This window comes from Phocoena sinus, chromosome 4 (genome assembly GCF_008692025.1).
Source record: "Phocoena sinus isolate mPhoSin1 chromosome 4, mPhoSin1.pri, whole genome shotgun sequence".
NCBI classification, from domain to species: domain Eukaryota; kingdom Metazoa; phylum Chordata; class Mammalia; order Artiodactyla; family Phocoenidae; genus Phocoena; species Phocoena sinus.
The window spans coordinates 137,560,113-137,579,704 of record NC_045766.1 but is presented as its reverse complement, the minus strand read 5'-3'; the positions used below and the strand labels follow the sequence as shown (position 1 = coordinate 137,579,704).

The following is a 19,592-nucleotide window of genomic DNA, read 5'->3' as shown; positions in this document are numbered from 1 at the left end:
TTGTGTTTATAGAGTTAGGTAGACTTGAGAGTAAGGGGTTGGTAATACTACTTATGCCAACCCATTTACCTTGATATATATGCTCCAAACTTCTTTCTTCACTAGCATTTCTACACCGTCTTAGTGGTCATTGGTAGAGTTAAACCAAGAATCATGAATTAATTTCTTTTACTTTTATGATAGCAGCTAATTCTGTAGCTCTGAAGTCATCATTGTAACTTAAGTCCATTTGAGAGGACATACCAGGCAGATTTGCATCAAACAGGTAGTAATTTTGATACTTCTTGTGACCAGAGTTTTATTCTCCTGTCTAGGGATAACGGGGATGGGTGACCCATGTGTACTCGGTTTTACTTGACGGCTTACAGTTGCATTTGACTATTGTGAATACAAATATTTAGGAGAATTATAGGTGGTATACAGTTATATTTCTTAATAAGTTCCATGCCTTGTTTTATATCTTTTTAGATTCTCTTTTTTTCTGAATAACTTACTTGGCTCTGATTAAGTCCTGAAAGATTATATGAAAGAAGTATTAAAAAAGAAAACTCTCATATACCTTGCTTACATCAATTTTAATTTATTTTGCATATTTGTGCATCTCTAAGTGTTGCTTTCAAAAACAAACAATTTATTAGTTGAATGATAATATAGATGGCCAGTTGGATAATTTGCTCCATAGGAAATTCCCTGCTTTATTCCTGTCTGAAAGGTCTACCTGGTGCTAGCTGTTTCTTTTTGGTTTTATCTTGATTTTCATAGACTTTGAATGGGGGATTCGCATTGCCTACGCCTGCTGAATAACTGTTTAACTCTTGCTTTAATGTTAGTGAAAACTGTTAATGAAACAGTTAATGAGTTAATGAAAACTCTTAATGAAACAGTTAATGAGTTAATGAAAACTGAAGTTAGTTAAGAAGTGTTTATTGTTCAGATTATTTCCCTCTCTTTTTTTATGATTTAACCTATTCACTGATGTATCTTTAGCCTGTGCAGTGCCCTTGTGAAATCCAGCTGTTCTGGGGAATGTGATGAAGGAAATTTGGATTTGTTCGCTTTATACTTTAAGGGCATTGACTAAAGTTTAAGGAGCAGAGTTGGTTATAACTAATGGCCAGGTTTGAGGTTTGGGGGTGTCTTAGTCAATACAGGCTGCTAAAACAGGATAGCATAGACGGGGCAGCTTATAAACAACAGACACTTATTTTTCATACTTTTGGTGGCTGGAGGTCTGAGATCAGTGCGCCAGCATGGTTGTTCTGGTGAGGGCCCTCTCCCAGGTTGCAGGCAAACATCTTTTTGCTATGTCCTCACTTGGTGGAGAGGGTGAAGGATCTCTCTGGGATTGCCTTTTTTTCAAAAAAATAAATTTATTTATTTATGGCTGTGTTGGGTCTTCGTTGCTGCATGCAGGCTTTCTCTAGTTTCGGTGAGTGGGGGCTACTCTTCGTTGCGGCGTGTGGGCTTCTCATTGCAGTCGCTTCTCTTGTTGTGGAGCACGGGCTCTAGGTGCACGGGCTTCAGTAGTTGTGGCTCGCGGGCTACAGAGCGCAGGCTCAGTAGTTGTGGCCCACGGGTTTAGTTGTCCTGCGGCATGTGGGATCTTCCCGGGCCGGGGCTTGAACGTGTGTCCCCTGCATTGGCAGGCGGATTCTTAACCACTGCGCCACCAGGGAAGTCCTGGGATTGGTTTTTATTTTATTTTATTTTTATTTATTTATTTTTTTTGCGGTACGCGGGCTTCTCACTGTTGTGGCCTCTCCCATTGCGGAGCACAGGCTCCGGACGCGCAGGCTCAGCGGCCATGGCCCACGGGCCCAGCCGCTCCACGGCATGTGGGATCCTCCCGGACCGGGGCACAAACCCGTGTCCCCTGCATCGGCAGGCGGACTCTCAACCACTGCGCCACCAGGGAAGCCCCCTGGGGTTGGTTTTTTAAAGGTACTATCCCATTCATGAGGGCTCCACCCTCATGACTTAATCATACCCAAAGGCCCCACCTCCAAATATCATCGCCTTGGGGATTAATTAGAATTTCAACATATGAATTTTGGGGATACAAACATTCAGCACATAATAGGGGGTTACTTTTTATAATTTATGCATTTTTATTCTTACTCCAGTAGAGTGTATATTAAAGAATTAATGGTGAACAGGGAATATTCCATTTAAAATTTTTCTTGGTTCTTTGTGCAAGGATGGAAAGTTAGTGCTGTAACTCCTGGTGGCTCACTTCAGCTTGACCTCTTCCAATGACTTTTCTGGTGCTCGTTCAAGCAGGATCACCCCTGTGCCTGTCTCATATAGCACGTAGCTGTGCGTGGCTGCAGAAAAGCAGAAAATCATGCCGACTGCTCACTCTGAATTCAGAAGCACTAACCTTAGATGAACCTCGAATGCTTCTGCTTGCGCATACGGTTTTCCCTGCTTCCTTCATGTTCTCACTCTCCTTTCTCAAACCTCCAGCACCTCCTTCCTCCTTTTCACTCTTGGCTGAGCCTCTTTCTTCCTATTTATAGAGAAGATAGAAGGAATCAGAAGATGATATCACCAGCACCCAGCGCCAGGACTCCCAACTGTGGGTGGCTTTGGAGCAGGGTGGTGGCAGTGTAGATCAGTTCCCAGGGCTGCCTGTGTAGCCAGCAAGGGGTGAGGGAGGGCTGTGATCCAGTGGGCAAGCTGGGCTGATGTCCCCAGAGGTGATGTGAATCCTGCCCATCCCAATGGATAAAGAGCTCTGCTTTCAAGGCCGACCTCTCAGCTTGATCATTAGGCCCCACCCCTTACCTGTTTACCTGTTTCTTTTCTCCATAGGACCACTCACACTGTCATAAAAAAAAAAAAAACATGCTGTTATTTCTCTTGTTTAATAACCAAACAAAACCTGTTTTGACTTCATTCCTCCCTGTAGCCACTGTCCCATTCTTCTTTTTCCTTGAGAGGAAATTCCTTGGCAGTGTTTTGTCCTCGGGGTCTACAGTTTCTCTCCCTCCCCAGACAGGCTGTTGGTTACTTCTCAGTCCTCTTTCTACTGCCCTGTCACCCTCTTCTGCCTTCTTGCCGCCTGCAGAAGTGCACTCCCAGGACTGCCTGGACGCTCTGCGCCAGCACGTGCTTGTGTGTTTGTGCACACACACACACTTGAAGATTCTTGTGCTGTAATATGTCTCACCTCTGGGTTTCTTCTGATCACTTCCTTTGAAGCCATTTAACTTGTTCCTCTAACCTGTGTATTTTCTGCAAATTGGAAGTGAGTTTTAAAGCTTCATTAATAGAATTTAGTTAAATGACATTTCATCTTTGAAGCTGCTTCTCTTAGGCACGTGGAGCTTTGGGACAGACCCCCTGATATTAACAGAAGGACTCATCTCCTCTTTGGAAGTGCCTGGCATTTGCATGAAGGTAGCCCAGGAGTCCAGATCAGCATTTACTGTGACTGACAGATTTTAGTATGTTTTGCGCTGGCCTCTCAGGATGCTGACTCCCCCCAACCCCCTGATGCTCCACCCCAGGAGGAGGCCCCTGGGGCTTTCAGGGTGCAAGAGGAAGTTGCAGCCTCTTGGGAGGGTGGGTAGAGAGCTCTGTACTAGGTTAGATAATATCTCCTGTAGTTCTGCCCTCCCCTCCTTGGGGAGGCAAAGAGAAAAGCCTCTTTGGGTACCCCGTTACTTTCACTGTTGGTAACCCGTCAGTGGCTGGTGATGGTCAACTTGTCTATGAGAGGAGAGGTGGAGGTCCTGCAGAGGCTGAGAGCGAATTCTCTAGTATCTTAGTACTTTGTCTTCTGTGACTTTTCACCTAGGTTTTTATTTCCCCAGATGAGATAATGAATTTCCTTGAGGGTGGAAATATAAAGTTATAAATTTTCTGTAAAATTCATAGAGGACTAGAGAATCACTAATGAACTCTAGAACTAGAGAGGACTTTTGAGAATTTAGGATATAGTTAGTATAGGATAGAAATGTACTTATTTCCCTGGATCTTGGTTTCTGAATAGTTTATTTTTATAATATAGGTATATTTAGTTACTTATTGTCTATTGTATCATAGTTTATATGTTCAGACTATGTTAATCTAGCTTTTATTGGTCATGAATTAGGACGTTCTTATATTACCAAAATGGCATTTTAAGGAAAAGCTACCATCGTCTAACATAATGCCAAATTATGACCTTTCCATTTCTTTCTTTATGACACAGGAAATCCGGGATCCTCTTATGCAGTGGCTGGGGAAGCATGTGGATGCTGAAGGAGTAATAAAATCTAGCAAGCTCTCCCTTAAATTCGTTTCGTCCTACACGTCTGAAATAGAAATCACCCCATCTGCTATACCTGTGGTAACTGACATAGAGACCTTCTCCTCAGAAAATTTTAACTTTGAGATCTACCAACAAAATTTGCAGACAAAGAAACTTGGAAAAGTAATTCTGTTTGCTGAAGTGACAACCACCACAATGAGTCTTCTGGACGGGTAAGTTCTGGCCAGGCTGGCTTCTCTACCTGCTTGGAGGAATCCAGTTATGTAGATCGTTCTCTCTAACCAGTGCTGGGTGAGAGGGATAGAGATTTAGAACGATAACTCTTAATAAAGCGCTAGCAAGATGGGAGTACCCTGTCCTAGAGGAGTTAAAATGTAGGAAAAGAAATTAAAGTTCTTTGGTCAAAGATTTGTGTTTTAAAGAATGGGGGATTTTTGTGCCTTGTGACTCTCTTCCTTTAATCTGGCCTTTCAGAATGTCTTTGGAAAGAAGAACATTAGGAAAAAAGATGTTTAGCAGGTGGCATGGGTGTTCATGTTACCGCTTTACATTTGTGTTGTTATAATCAGTGTTAAGATGTTATAACCAGTTTAAGATGTTTTGCAGGAGCATTAGGATAGCAAATTTGAATGACACGTAAGCTGTGTTAAATTAAATAAATTAGAGCTTTGTACTTTGAAAACCTGTTTTGGTATGTTCCTATCCAATGCATTTTTAAAGCACTCTGTAATCCCATTTGGATGTTCAAAATTTACTCTTATTGCAACTTTTCCTTTTTATTCCTTCTGTTTCATGGACTTTGATTAAAGGTTTAAAAATGGAAAACAGATGAAAGGAATTTTTAAACTCCAAATTAGTCAGTATTAGGTAATACTCTTATGTTGAGATAGATAGTTTAAAAAGGACGGTTATAGAGGGAGTGAATAAGAAAAGCATCTTCCTTCAACATGGGACTAATATTTAAGGAATGTAAGACTCCACCCCCCCAGCCCCCCATTTAGTTTCTAGACACTTTCACCTGCGGGACTGCACAATTAGACAGATACATAGTTCAACATATGGAACGTGTGGAAGTATTTTGGCTTTTCTTCTTAACAATAATTTCTGGATTTGCTAGTATGTTGATATAAACTGATGAGATCATTTTAGGATTTCATGACTGTCATACTCACAGTCATGGAAATGGCAATTTTAGTGTACGTATAGGATGTAGGAAAAGCATTAGTATTATGGGGGAATTAGCAGAGTGAGGAGGTGAAGTAAGAAGGGGAATGTGAGCAATGGTAATGAACAGTTCTTGTTGCCCGAGTTGTTTCGTGTTGTCATAAGTACTTTTTTTTTTTTTCCAGTGTTCCCATCCTCTCCTGCCTCTACTCCCCTCCCCCTGCCAATCCCTTGAATCCCTGTAGAGAAGAAAACACCTGTATTTGTATGGAGCAGTTATTACTCGCTTGTACAAATTCTGTGATAATCTTTTGTTACTGCAGTGAACTATATCGAAAAGGTGACCCATTATAATCATATTTTCAAAATAAAAAATGAGACACAATATTTAACAAGAGATTTTGGGAGGTGAAATTCAGATGGAAAAGCGTTGGCGCTTCCAGACCATTTTGGCTGTTTTTGTGGACAACAGTGAAGAATATTTTGTGTTGGGGAAATCTTGAAACTTTGAGATTATCGCTATTGAGTTTGGGCAGTGTATTACCAAGAGGGCTGTGAGTGCCTTGCTAGGGTGGGTAGACCGAGGCTCCTGTGTAATTGTATGGTTGGGTTTCCTTATACCCTGGTGAGGCTGTGTTGTGGGATGGAAAAGAAATGCCGTGTAAATAACAGTTTTGTTACGCTTGAATATCTGTAAGTTCAGTTTTGATATTGAACTTTTTTTGAAAAATGAAAATTCCACCTTAAGCAACTTGGGTCTGTAAAAGTGTGCTTGAGCTCGACAATAGTGGAGTTGGGAAACTTCTGTAGGGTTAAAGCTTGTTATTTTTACAAAAGAGAAACATTTCAGCTTTTCCAAAGAGCATTTAGGAATCTTTGTTTCTTTTCTTGTCTAGTCTCCAGAGCGTGGGTGGTAAAATGGCTTTGATGATTACTGATGAAGCTCTGCTTCGCACAGAGCAGACGACGAATAAGCAGGCGCCTTTCACCATGACTTAGCATAGATGTCCTCTTCCATCGCACACGTGGGTTCCTTCCTAACACTAAGAGAAAGGTACTCACTGCAGCCTACTGAGTCAGCGAGGCTGGGGAGAGGTTCCTGGGCGGCTGTAGCCTTTTTTACAAGGAACTTGAAGAGGTCACCTTGGTGTCAAAAAGCTCCCAGAATTATCCACAAAGGGGTCAGGAGATAGGTAAATGAAACATATTGATTATCATTTTCTAAGAGGAAGAGTGAAGACGTTTCTACAGCTAACATTATATTTGATCCTATAAATGAGCTACTCTTATGGAAACAGTATATTGTTGTAGTTATAACAACAATAATAGTAGCTAATAGGTATTGAAAGCTTTTATATTCCATACACTGCTTTTATGTACTTTATATGTATCGACTAATTTCACACATCACACCAGTGTGTAGAATGCTAGGTAACAGAATTTATCGTATGTGGAATTGTTCCTATTTCTGATAAACACTGACATTTTGTTTTCAGAGCTTTTCTCTATAGTGATACAGCTTCTAACAGACGTGTGGTCTACCTCCCAAGCTACCGAAGGCCAGGCCTCGATTGAATGCTTTGCTGCTGCATTAGCGGTGAACCTGTGAGACCCATGTCCTTGCCAGCTGCCCCCGCCCAGATCCCCTCTGCATTTTTAGGCCTGTTTCTTATGATGAGCACAAGATCTAAGCCCTAGCACATCCCATTCAGGTACCAATTTCTAGGTCAGTTGGGGTTAGGTTCAGCTGTGTGAGACAGTGATCCCCCAAATTAAAGTGGCTTAAATAGGATTGAAGTTTTTTACTGTATATGAGGTGGACTGAGATGGACAGCCTAGGGCCGAGTGTGGCTCACAGTGTCCAGGACCCAGTTGAGTTGCTCTGTCACCCTCAGCAAGTGGTCCAAGAGGCGACCCACTCATTTATATTCCCTCTCATTGTAGCCGGTAAGCAGAAGGAGAGGGGATAGTAGCGTGTGCCCCCATTCTTTTTTTTTTTAATATTTTTTAAAGATTTATTTTTTATTTATGTTTGGCCACGTTGGGTCTTCGTTGCTGCACACAGGCTTTCTCTAGTTGTGGCCAGCACAGGCTACTCTTCGTTGTGGAGCGCTGGCTTCTCACTGCAGTGGCTTCTCTTGTTGTGGAGCACGGGCTCTAGGCACGGGCTTCAGTAGTTGTGGTTCGTGGGCTCTAGAGCACAGGCTCAGTAGTTGTGGCGCACGGGCTTAGTTGCTCCGCCGCATGTGGGATCTTCCCGGACCAGGGCTCGAACCCGTGTCCCCTGCATTGGCAGGCAGATTCTTAACCACTTTGCCACCAGGGAAACCCACCCCCATTCTTTATGGACTCTTTCAGAAGTTGCTCATGATATTTTTGTTTATATCCCAGGGCTAGAACCTAGTTACATGACCGTATTAACCTACAAAGAAGGCTAAGAAATAACTGTGGTCTTTATACTTGGCACCCATGAATCCACTGGATATTAGGGTTCTGTTACCAAGGAGGAGAGGAGGTAGGTAGTAGAGGGCGCTTAGAAGTCTTTGAAACAAGCATGTACTTTCTGTGTGTTGGACTCCTAAAAAAATAGCAGGAGGCCTTTAGGTAGCACATACATTATGATGGCCCCAATGCTTGCAAAATTTAAAATCATAGGTGGAAATAATTATTTGACAGGTAACTCTGGTTTTATTTCACTGCTTGTTCAGTGCCATTACAGGTATTTTGCTTGTGTTATTATAAATCCAGGAGGATTTGGAAATTTTTCTTTTAACAAATTATTGGAGGATATATTTTCTTCTTTGACCACAAACCCAGCTTAAACTACTGTGGCACTGAGGTGACATTGAAAGCTTTCATTTGATCTCTGGATAAGGGAGCGCGCTGGTCTTGAAGCCATGAACCACCACTACCATCACCTCCTGCCCCACCCTGTGAATTTTAAAGCTATGTTAGTGGTTCTGTGGAGGGGAAAGAGCTCTGGTGGGGAGGAGTGGCGGAGGGAAGTACGGGAGTTGCTTGCTGATTACGTCAAGGTACTGTGGACTCCCCCTCCAAAAATAAAGAGCGAAAACCATGTGAATGAGTGATGTTTCCTCGATAGTCTGACTTGGCTGTGCCACCCAACCAAGTCTGGTTGGAAGAGGTAATTTTACCCTGTATCCCGCATCCCAGTCCTTTTTTCTGACACATATTTCTGACCATGAAATGCATTTTCTACTCTGTTGTCAGGGTAACACCTTTTGGATGAAATGCTGGTTTTGATTGACTTAGGCGGTCTTTCTTTTTTTTCCTCCTGTGTTATTTCCTGGTAGGTTTCCCTCTGACCAGTTAGCTCAGCTGGCTGGTAGAGACCCAGGGGTATGGGTTTAGTACACTGTCTGGACCAGTGAACTTTACTGTGTTCCATGGTCAGTCCTATAGCTACAGACCCAGGAAGCCATTTGAAACTGTGAGCTGTTGTTGGTGGGGCCTTCCAGACAAGAGGGTGTGGATGGGCCACTGCTCATCCCTCGTCACTCCTGGACAAGCACCTCCAGGTGCCCCCCTGCCCTGGTTTGGTCAGGAGTGCTGCACATCTTGTTCAATCTCCTGATGAGTGATGATTGGCCCTCATCTGTGGGGAAGGCGGGAAGGGGGAAAGCTAGACCTTGGAGCACTGGGTTTAGGGTAACTGAGTCATTGTGACAGTTGTGGAATCGTCTTTTATTTGACTGATAGTATCTTTTTTCTTTTTCGGTACGCGGGCCTCTCACTGTTGTGTCCTCTCCCGTTGCGGAGCACAGGCTCCGGACGTGCAGGCTCAGCGGCCATGGCTGGCGGGCCCAGCCGCTCCGCGGCATGTGGGATCTTCCCGGACCGGGGCACGAACCCTTGTCCCCTGCATCGGCAGGCGGACTCTCAACCACTGCGCCACCAGGGAAGCCCAATAGTGTCTCTTTTGACGACTTGCACCAAGCCTCTGTCGGGTATCGAAGCAACTTATGTGTGAAGCCACAGTGTGTGGTGAGCCAGATGAACACAAACTTGTTTATACTGATTCCCTTTGCGTACTTGTACATCCCGACTAAACTGGCCACGGATGGGCTACTTTTTATTTGTAAAGAGTAACTTAGATTCCTTTATTACGGAAGTTTATCTTCTAACCATTGTTTTAAGTCCTTTGATTTTTCAGGCTTAAGTTTGCCTTCATCAGACATGGAGTAAGCATTTACGGAGTGCCTGCCGTGCGCCAGGCACTGTGTTAGGCACTGGAGAGAGAATGATGGGGAGTGTACTGTCCTTGCCTCACCGTGCGCTGGAAGATGCAGATCCCAGTGCACAGTGAGTTCATACAGGTCTCTGCACCCTTGGTCTGAGCCTGGTAGTTGGGGAGAAAGAGAGAAGTAGGCGCAGCAGAGAGCACGTTGCTGGGAGGGAAGCAGACTGATCAGTGAAGTTTTTGGAGCAGTTACTGTGTCAGGCATTGTCCCTAATGCCTAAAGCTCACAGTCTGGTAGGGAAATGCTGGAACTTAAGACTTTATCACCAACTATCTATGTAACCTTGACAGTCTCACCCTCCTGGGCCTTGCTTTTCTTAGCTGTGAGACCTGGGCGCTGGACACACCCCAGGCCCTTTGATCAAATGATCCTGGAGTCAGAATCCTATACCTTGCCAAGCCTTTCTGGCTCTCAGTAGCCTCCAGTGCCTTTAGAGGGCTGAAATGGTTTTGTGAACTAGCTTCATGTTAGTTGAGGAAAACTTGCTTTGGAAACAGTTGACTTTCTACAAGCAAAGGGAAAGAAATGGAAAGCAATCCCATAAAGTCATTAAAAATATATTTGGGGGAAATTGCACTGGGGAGAATAGCCAGCGTCATTTAAGAGAGACGGTATTTTTGTTTCACAATTTGGGGCCAGTCCCAGGTTTTCACCTCTATGCATACGTGTCTAGTCAGTCCCAAACATCTCTTTCTGCCTTTCTTCCCTTCTGATTCTGCTCCCCTAACTCGCTCTACTGCACACCCTCCTCCCCAGAAGTTGAGGCCTGAGAGGACAGAAATTGGACTGGAACTAATTTAATGGCTGAGTGACCTCACAGTAGAGAAACAGCCGGATCCTAATAGGGGTCTTTGTCTACATTTCCACCCTGGCTGGTAGCATGCCAGTCAAGAGTCAAGCTGGAGACACAGGTGGAAGCGATTAGACCTGTCATAAGGTTTGAAAAATTGATTCTGGAGGCGGAGTGAGTAGATTGAACTTGACAGTGTTGTCCTAGAGATTCTAAGGGAAAATCCTGTAGTTTAATTTGAAATCCCTTGATTATTCATTAGCTTTCCAGATGGCTTTTGTTGATGTTTTACATATTAATGCCTGTATTGTGTTATTGGTGCACTCTTAATGTGCACATAGGTAATGAGCAAAGAATAAATACATTGCTAAGTGTCCCAAATTAATGGGATGTTAGCCTAATTGTGAAATAAAGGGTTTTTAAGAAGTTGATTGCTTTGGAATAATTAGTGTGAGCTTTTTATAGGCCAATTTGGTACTGTTAAAGTGAAAATTATTGGAGAATTTTAAAGAAACCTTCATTTTAATGTTTACTTCTAAATTAAGGTTTAGAATATAACTCCAGCCTTTGACTCTAGTGGTCATGACTAAAGAGTTATTCTGGCCAGTTCTCTATCAAAGGCTTTTTTTTGGTCTCCATTCAACACCTGAGTAAGTTAACCTTTCACATGCCAAGCTCCTGGAATTGAATTATAAAATGGCCTATTATTTTCCTGAAATGTCTCCATATTACTTTTTAGTGTTCTAGGATGTTTATTTTTACATTTTTGTAACTAATTTTTTTTAAGTAAGGCAACCATTATGATGCTTGCCGTTTTGTGATGGTTAACAGTGTGTTCTATTAAGGTAGCATCTTCATTAGAATTGGACCTTCTTTCTGTCTTTCTCTCAATGTTGAACAACGTTTAACAACCTGAAAGGTCCCAAGTTTTACGGTACGGAAGAGTGAGACTGAATGTGACCATCAAGCTGATGCCGTGGGAGTGATGAAACCCTTCAGGGGCACTTGGACAAGCCACCCAGCCATCGTTCTGGTTCTCCTGTGGTCCGGAACACGGTGGAAGCCCTTCCCCTGGAACCGTTCTCCAAACTCCCAGCACAGTCTTTTGCACGTTCTCAGTGGTGGGTGACTGTCTTAATCTTTCAAGGGTATACCAGACTTTTAGGTAAAAAATAGATCCTATGGTAGGGTATCCATTGTGGGAGGTATTTGTAGAAACTGCGTAGTTCCCCACATTCACTCATTTCACATGACTGAGGATGAAGTATCTTGGTTTGACCTAGGGGCTTAGAGCTTAGGATGGAGTATTGCTGCCCTGGATTGGAATCCCAGTTCCACCTTTTACTGCATGAATAACCTTGGGCAAATCAGTAACCTTTCAAACTTCCATTTCCTTATCTGTATGAAGTAGCTGGTAATAGTCTCAGCTTTTTAATTTTCTTTCCTTTCCAAGTTCAGTCACTCTGCTAATTTCTCTTCAGCACCAGCTATGTGCAGGACTCTGCACTAGGCCCTGGCACCCAGTGGGGATACAGTAGATGTGGGACCTTCCCTCCAGAAGCCTGCATTCCACTCCAGGATAGGGTGAGGCTGTACTGAAATACATCTGCAAAGCTCTTAGCGCATAGCTCATATTTATTGATCTCTCTTTATTATTTAAGCTTTAGGTACGATTCTTTTTTTCTTTTTGACCTTTTTTGACCAATGCATTGCTCCCGTGGCGGTGCTGTGAGCACCCGTGAAACAAATCAGTGTCAACTTGGCTCCAGAGCGTGCTGTGCGTTTTCTTGGGGTTGAGCTTTTGTTGAAGATTTTGACAATTTTTTCTCATCATACTAGAAGCACAATGGCTCATCACTGGTTATTGTTTTGGGAAAAATGTTTTGTTTGAGTCCAGCTTTTCTTGAAAGATGAGAAAACATAGTTGACTGTCTCTGTGTTTCCCTTAAAATATGTGCAGCCAGTTCTCTCTCTCTCTTTTTTTAACCAAACTTTTTATTTAGATCTTAATACTTTATCATTTTCATAGGTAACAAGTGTCAGCTCAAAAGAGCCAAAACTTCAGCAATTTGAATGTAATTATCAGTCCCATGGGTATGCCTTGTGCATTACCCATATCTTCCTCGAGAGCCCTAAACCTTTTGTGTCAGTCAGAATGCATGGATTTGATATTGTTTCATTCTCTTGAATTTCCTTAAACATCTCTGATATTTATTACTCTGTAGGAGTGCTTGATTTTATATTTGATATAGTCTAAATGTCTCTGTTATAGTTAAACAGTAATAAAAGACCACAAAAGGTAATGCAAGGTAAAGCAAAGTCTGTGGCTAGAAAAGGCAGTCAGTAAAGACGGTGACAGGCAAGTTTCTTTTCCTCAGTCTAGATTTATCTTAGGGAGAAAGCCAAGACTATTAACTATAGTTTAGAAGGGAGTTGAGTCTTCTGATGGGTGGGGTGTTTTCTGCTGCAGTTGTAGAGTGCAAAGGAGTTATTTCTTAGCCACAGGGCCATTTAAATGACGTTGGGGTACCCAGAGTGAGCTTCTTAGAAATATGCCTTACACTGGGCGGGCCAGCATGGGCTGCTGACAGCAGCACAGGCCTTGGCTACTGGCCTGGATGAATTTCATGACTTCTTATCTTAAAATGTATAAACTGTAGTGATGCCCATTCAGGGGTGTCACTCATGTCGTGGGGGTCAAAGGGAATAGTGAAGTGTAAAGCCTGTCGAACAGCTTCTGACATGGACTGGGTGGGTGGTCAGTCCACCCACTGCTGGTTTAATCTCCCCTTTGCCTACCGACTAAGATGGGCGCTTTTCCCATGTGGAGACTGCTGATGGCCACCTGTTTGGAAATAGCAAAAATGAAGACTGAGAATATGTCCCAAGGTTCTAACGCAGCAAGAGATGTACGACAAGAAAACAGCATTTTAAAAACTTGGTTAGATGACAATATGGCTAGACCTTGAGGGCATTATGCTAAGTGAGGTCAGTCAGACAGAGGAAGACAAGTACTGTATGATATCACTTATATGTGGAATCTAAAAAAGCCAAACTCATAAGAACAGAGAGTAAAGTGATGGTTACCAGGAGCTGGAGGGTGGGGGGCTATAGAGTGGATGTTTCTTAAGGATATAGACTTGCACGGAGTAGAGATCTAACGCACAGTATAGTGGATGTAGACAACAATATTGTATTATAATCATCAGACTTGCAAGAGACCAGAACCTAATTATTCCAATCGCTAAAAAGAAATGATAATTAGGTAACATGATAGAGGTGCTAATAATTGCTACAATGGCAGTGATACTACAATATATAAATGGTCAAATTAACATGTACACCTTGATTTTACAGTGTTATGTCTCAAATATATATCAGTTAAAAATTAAACACTTTGCTAAACACAGAAAAAACCCAAAAACTCAGTTTATGAATTAACATTAATTTATATGTGGAAAAAAAATTAAATATTATTAGAATTTAGTGTTCAAGATAATTCAAGTCTGCCTGTTCACTGGTATACATGTGGTGAGAAGATGGAGGCTGAGCTCTGGGTTAAAAAACGTATCTTGGTAAAAATCTGTAAATGTGTTAGACAATCAAGCAGCTATCTCTTTGCCCCTATTCAGCATCCCTCTCCCCTATTACCATTTCTCCCCTGACTTTGCTTTGTGATTTACTTAGAAAAACTTCTGTTTTTCTTTCAAATAAAACACTTACCTGTTTTCGAGGTGAGGGTTGATTTGCGTTCATCTGCTCCTTTAAAATCTTTTGCACACCTACCATTTGGCCAGACATACTTGAAGCTCTGAAATACCCTTGTTTTTGCTTTTTTTGTTTTGGGTAGAAGCATGTTCTGTTTCTGCATGAGGGGTATTCCATCACGTTGAGATCCCAAACACCACATTTTTTCTGCATTGCACAGGGAGTCATTCATCATTTTCATTTTTTGTTTGGCTCTGCCACAAGAGTATTCAAATTAGTGAGAAGGAAAGGGATGAAGTCATCGCCTGGCAGGGAAGTATTTCCTTGAGATGTGGGAAGGGTAGGGGAGACAAGAGAAGGGGAAGGAATTATGGTGAGGTCTGCACCTACCTTTTTCCAGAGGTCACCTGGATGCTAATGTAGTTTTCACAGTTTAAAATTGGATAATATGAGTATATAGAATTTACTTAAAAACGAAACTACACAGTAGGGTGGCAGTGTCAACAACCCTGGAAACTTAGGCTGTAACTTTATCTCTGTCATTTTGACGCACCAGCTTTGTGACATTGGGTGGAGCACTCAACCTCTCTGGGCCTCTGTAAAATGGGAGGGTTGTACTAGATCCATGGCTTAATTTTCTTTTCAAAGCAATAAAGCCCCTTTCAAATGAAATACCCTGCTGTGCAAATGGGGCTGGGGAGCCTAGGTTCCTTAGGGCATGGGTGTCAAGACCACTGGCCAAAGTCCTTAGAACCAGCACTCAGGCCCAGCTGACTGGGGAGTTACATCTTTTATTTTTCTTAATAGGCATATGCTTTATTTTTTATTTCTTTAATTTTTATTGGAGTATAGTTGCTTTACAATGTTGAGTTAGTTCCTACTGTACAACAAAGTGAATTAGCTATACGGATACATATATCCCCTCTTTTTTGGATTTCCTTCCCATTTAGGTCACCACAGTGCATTGAGTAGAGTTCCTTTTGCGATACAGTAGGTTCTCATTAGTTATCTATTTTATACATAGTATCATTAGTGTATATATGTTAATCCCAATCTCCCAATTCATCCCCCTGCCCCCCCTTCCCCCTGGTATCCATTCGTTTGTTCTCTGTATCTGGAGTTATATCTTAATGGCAGGCTGACTGGTTGGTCTTCTTATACCCTGCCCCATTCCCAAAGGATTTAAGGCAGTGGGGACTTAAGTTTATCTCTCATGAGATAAGTTCTTTACGCTTTCTGTAGGAGTACCGCGCAGTCAATGGATTACACCATGTTTCTTTGGTTCTTAGGTGTCACGTCAAAGTATATGTGTATTATTCATAAAACTCATCATCATTCAGAATTTCAAGACTTCTCCAGACTAATAATTGTGGTGACTGAGTAACTGTGGTTCCCTTCTGGAACCCAGAGAAACCTGGGTGGGTTCCGTACGCTTGTTAAACTAAGCAGCTTTTGTCTTGGGGGGGGGGGGGGTGATGATCCAGGTGGTTATGCAAATGTCTCCAATTAGAGATGAGCAGTATTTGAGAGGAAAAATCTCTGCCGGGATTGCTTCCATTTCAAACACCTAGAATCTAAGAGCCAGATGACACCATGGAGTGAAGAACTCAGCTGTGATGAATGCCCCTCTTTCACCAAAGCCTTAGGTGTGCTTGGGGAGGTGCAGTGGGTGGAGCGACAGGGGTGGGCGTGGCAGAGGAGGAGTTGGACAGGTATGTAGTTGTCCCGGATGAGGTCTTGGCCAACATTTTAGATTTTGAAGTTTCTTTGAAAGCTTGCTTGGCTCATTAATAGAGAGAGTGTAGAATCTGCCCTGGAAGGGAAGTATGGGCCACCTTTGCTTGAACGACGGTGGGGGGTCTGAGGTGGAGGATTTATACAAGCTGTGGCTTTCTCCCTGCTTTCCTGGAGTTTTAAATTTGTAATCTTTAGTGCCCATCCTACTTCTGAAAATATGTTATGGCACCTCCTTGTTTTAGAATTTAAACAAAATGAAATGTAATTTGATTTTTGACATTCTGTGTTATTTGTGGAGGTAATACAAGAAACCTGGATGTTGCCAGCCAGGCTTGTGAATGTAGTATGTAGAGCTTGTCTTACAGGAAATTGGTTTTTGTTTTTGTTTAGAAGCTCAATTAAAATGCCCCCTGTAGTTCTTAGTTCACGTTTTGTTTGTTCCTCTGTTCCCTTGCCTTGTCTTCTCTTCTCTTCTTTTTGATGCAAAGCATAAGTACCTCCCAAGTGTTTAAGGTCCTTAGAGATCTTCTTGGAGCACTCCCTCCAGGTCCTTGTAAGATTATAGGCAGTTTCACTTTTTTACTGTGGCACCTGGAAAACTGCCATGAGACAGGAAAACATTTTCCAGCACGATATTGTCATAATTGGGATAGAATGAAGATTTGACACCAACTAAGCCCGAAATCAGACCAAGAGTGTATCACAAAACTCTTAGATCTGGGAGGTGCCTGAAAGGCCAGTCTCTCCTTCCTGCCCAGAGGCCCTCTTCGGGTGTGTCTGAGCACCCTGATGGTGAGCAGATTGCTGCCGTTCATTTCAGTTAATGAATATGTATTGGTCTCTTATAACTTGAGGCAGCTCATTCCAGTCACCAAAAGCTAGTGCTGTCTCCCAGGAAGGGTCCTTTTAAACCCATCTTATTACAAACAAAAAGGAAATCTGGCCATGGATCCAGATAGAGAAAACTTACATTTCTCCCGGATGATAGTTAAGATATTTGTTAATTAGCTAAGATAGTTTAAGATATTTATAGATAGCTATTATGGCCTTCCTTATTTCCATGCCATCTTTTTTCTAAGCATCTTCAGTAATAAACATTTCTTTATATCTCCATGGTGGAGATCAAAATTTTAGGTTTGAGGGACCAGAAACCTTGATAGAAAGCCAGTCACGATGCATAAAACTACTCATATTTATTTTTCTCAAAATATTTTTCAACTATAAAAGAATTCTTTTTCATTATAGAAAACTTAGAAATATAATAACTTATAATAAGGAGATGAAAATTATCTATAACCTCACCACCTATAAGAGATCATATTAGGACTTCCCTGGTGGCGCAGTGGTTAAGAATCCGCCTGCCAATGCAGGGGACATGGGTTCAATCTCTGGTCTGGGAAGATCCCACATGCCGCGGAGCAACTAAGCCTGTGTGCCACCACTACTGAGCCTGCTCTCCAGAGCCTGTGAGCCACAACTACTGAGCTCACGTGCCACAGCTACTGAAGCCCACGTGCCTGGAGCCTGTGCTCCGCAACAGGAGAAGCCATTGCAATGAGAAGCTCGTGCACTGCCATGAAGAGTAGCCCCCGCTCGCTGCAACTAGAGAAAGCCCATGTGCAAAAATGAAGACCCAATGTAGACATAAATAAATAAATTCATTAAAAAAAGATCATATTAATCTTTTGCTGTATTTCTTACTAGTCTTTTATCCTCCTATACACATATATAAAATCGTGATTATATTGTATATGAAATAAGCATTTCTCATTCAATCAAATGGTTTGCTGAAAACTCTTTCACTGGGTGCCTATAGTTTGACCATAATTTATTTAATCAATCTCCTATGAATGCATTCCTGCTATTTCCAGTGTTTTCCTATTATAAATGATAAGCATATTTCTTTTTGAGCCAACAGTTCTGTATAAATCTTTAGTGATTCCATTACAATATTTCTTTTCTAGAAGAAAATTGGAAAAAATTGGAAAATTGAACAGGATGAGGCTAATAATATTTCTTGTTATTTATAGTATTTCATTATGTTATATAATTATTTTACATTTATTTCATCTTTGTCCACAGAGATGTTGTAATAATACCTAACATTAATATGGCATTTACTACATGGCAGGTACTGTGCATTTTTCCTATTCAGTCCTTACCAAAACCCTATGAGATACATATGTTATAGTTTCCATTTTAAGAGATGAGGGAGCTATTGCTTAGAGAATTTAAATGGCTTGGCCAGAGCCACAAAAAGTGTTAAATGGCAGAAGCAGCATTTAAAAGATTTGTCTCAAGAGCCTTAAGTCTTAGCCCCAAATACTATACCTCCAACAGATGCTGCTGAAATCCTAATATACTAGATCCCCCATACTTCTAACATCTACGTATATACTAATGGTGTTAAAAAAAGAAATCAGACTGGCTGACATGTTAATTCTTAGTGATTTTCTAAGAAAAATTGTAAATGAGATGCATGGTGGAAAGTGCTGTAATAGGAGTCCTAAGTTCAAGTTTTTGAGCTTACTAGTGAGACCACTTACTTAACTTGGTTGTTCCTCTGTACTATTAAAATATGGGCAATAATACCTGTATGAATGAGTCGTGATCTGGATTAAATTAAATGGTATATATGAAAATGCCAGTGTAGTTCCTTACTATACTGGTGTCAATAGTAGTAATATGTGCTCAACAATAGTAATTTCCGTATTTCCTTGAATTTCATCTGGTATATAGGTCATCTCTCATTAGTACAGTTCCCTTTGAAAATTAGACTGGCATGTCTCTTTTAGGTTTTGCCTAGTTTGCAATAACCCATCAAAGATTGCCATAATAAATTTAATTATATATTCCCCATGTTCTCAGGTTCTCTGAACTTGAAAATAGAACAGTAATAATTATCCAATTTGAAGAAGAGAGAAAAAGATTGAAAAAAAATAAGCTGAGCCTCAGGAACCTGTGGGATGAGATCAAAATGTCTAGTATATGTGTAATTGGACTTCCAGAAGGAGGAAAATGACAGAATGGGGCAGAAAAAAATATTTGAGGAAATAATGGCTAAATGATCCCCCAGTTTGGTGAAAGACATTATAAGTTGACAGGTTCAAGAAGTTCAGCAAACCCCGAGGAGGATAAATATGATGAAAATAGACCTATTTACATCATTAGACAAACCACTAAAGGCCAAAGATAAAGGGAACATACTGAAAGCAATCTGAGGAAAATGACACTTTACATTCAGAGGAACAATAATTTGAATGTTCATGGATTTCTCTTTAGAAATGATGGATACCAGAAGAGAGTGGAACAATGTTTTTAAAGGGCACAAAGGAAAAAAACCCTGTCAACCCAGAGTTCTGTACCCAGCAAAAATATGCTTCAACAATGAAGGCAAAATACATTTTCAGATAAAAGAATGCTAATACAATTTGTAATAGTGAAGATCTGCTGGAAAGAAATGCCAAAGGGCGGGCGTTCCAGACGGTGAAGGGAAATACAGCAAATGGAATGTTGTACCTTCAGGAAGGAACGAAGTGGCAAATATCTGAATAAATTTAAAATACTTTTTTATACTTAATTTCTTTAAAATATACATGATTGTTTAAAGTAGAAATTATAACATCACCCTGCATAATCTTGTGTTATATTGATGTCATCATATGACAAGTCT

General features: G+C 41.5%; 1 protein-coding gene across 4 annotated transcripts in view; it reads left to right on the top strand.

Annotated features, from left to right (window-relative positions):
* Positions 1–19,592, top strand: part of HLCS (holocarboxylase synthetase) — a 210,850-nt gene that overhangs the window by 56,269 nt on the left and 134,989 nt on the right. For all 4 annotated transcript variants that reach the window (XM_032630644.1, XM_032630645.1, XM_032630642.1 and 1 more), the window contains one exon: positions 4,199–4,470. In XM_032630644.1, coding sequence (XP_032486535.1) covers positions 4,199–4,470 — 272 coding nt within the window. The remainder of the gene's footprint in view (positions 1–4,198; positions 4,471–19,592) is intronic.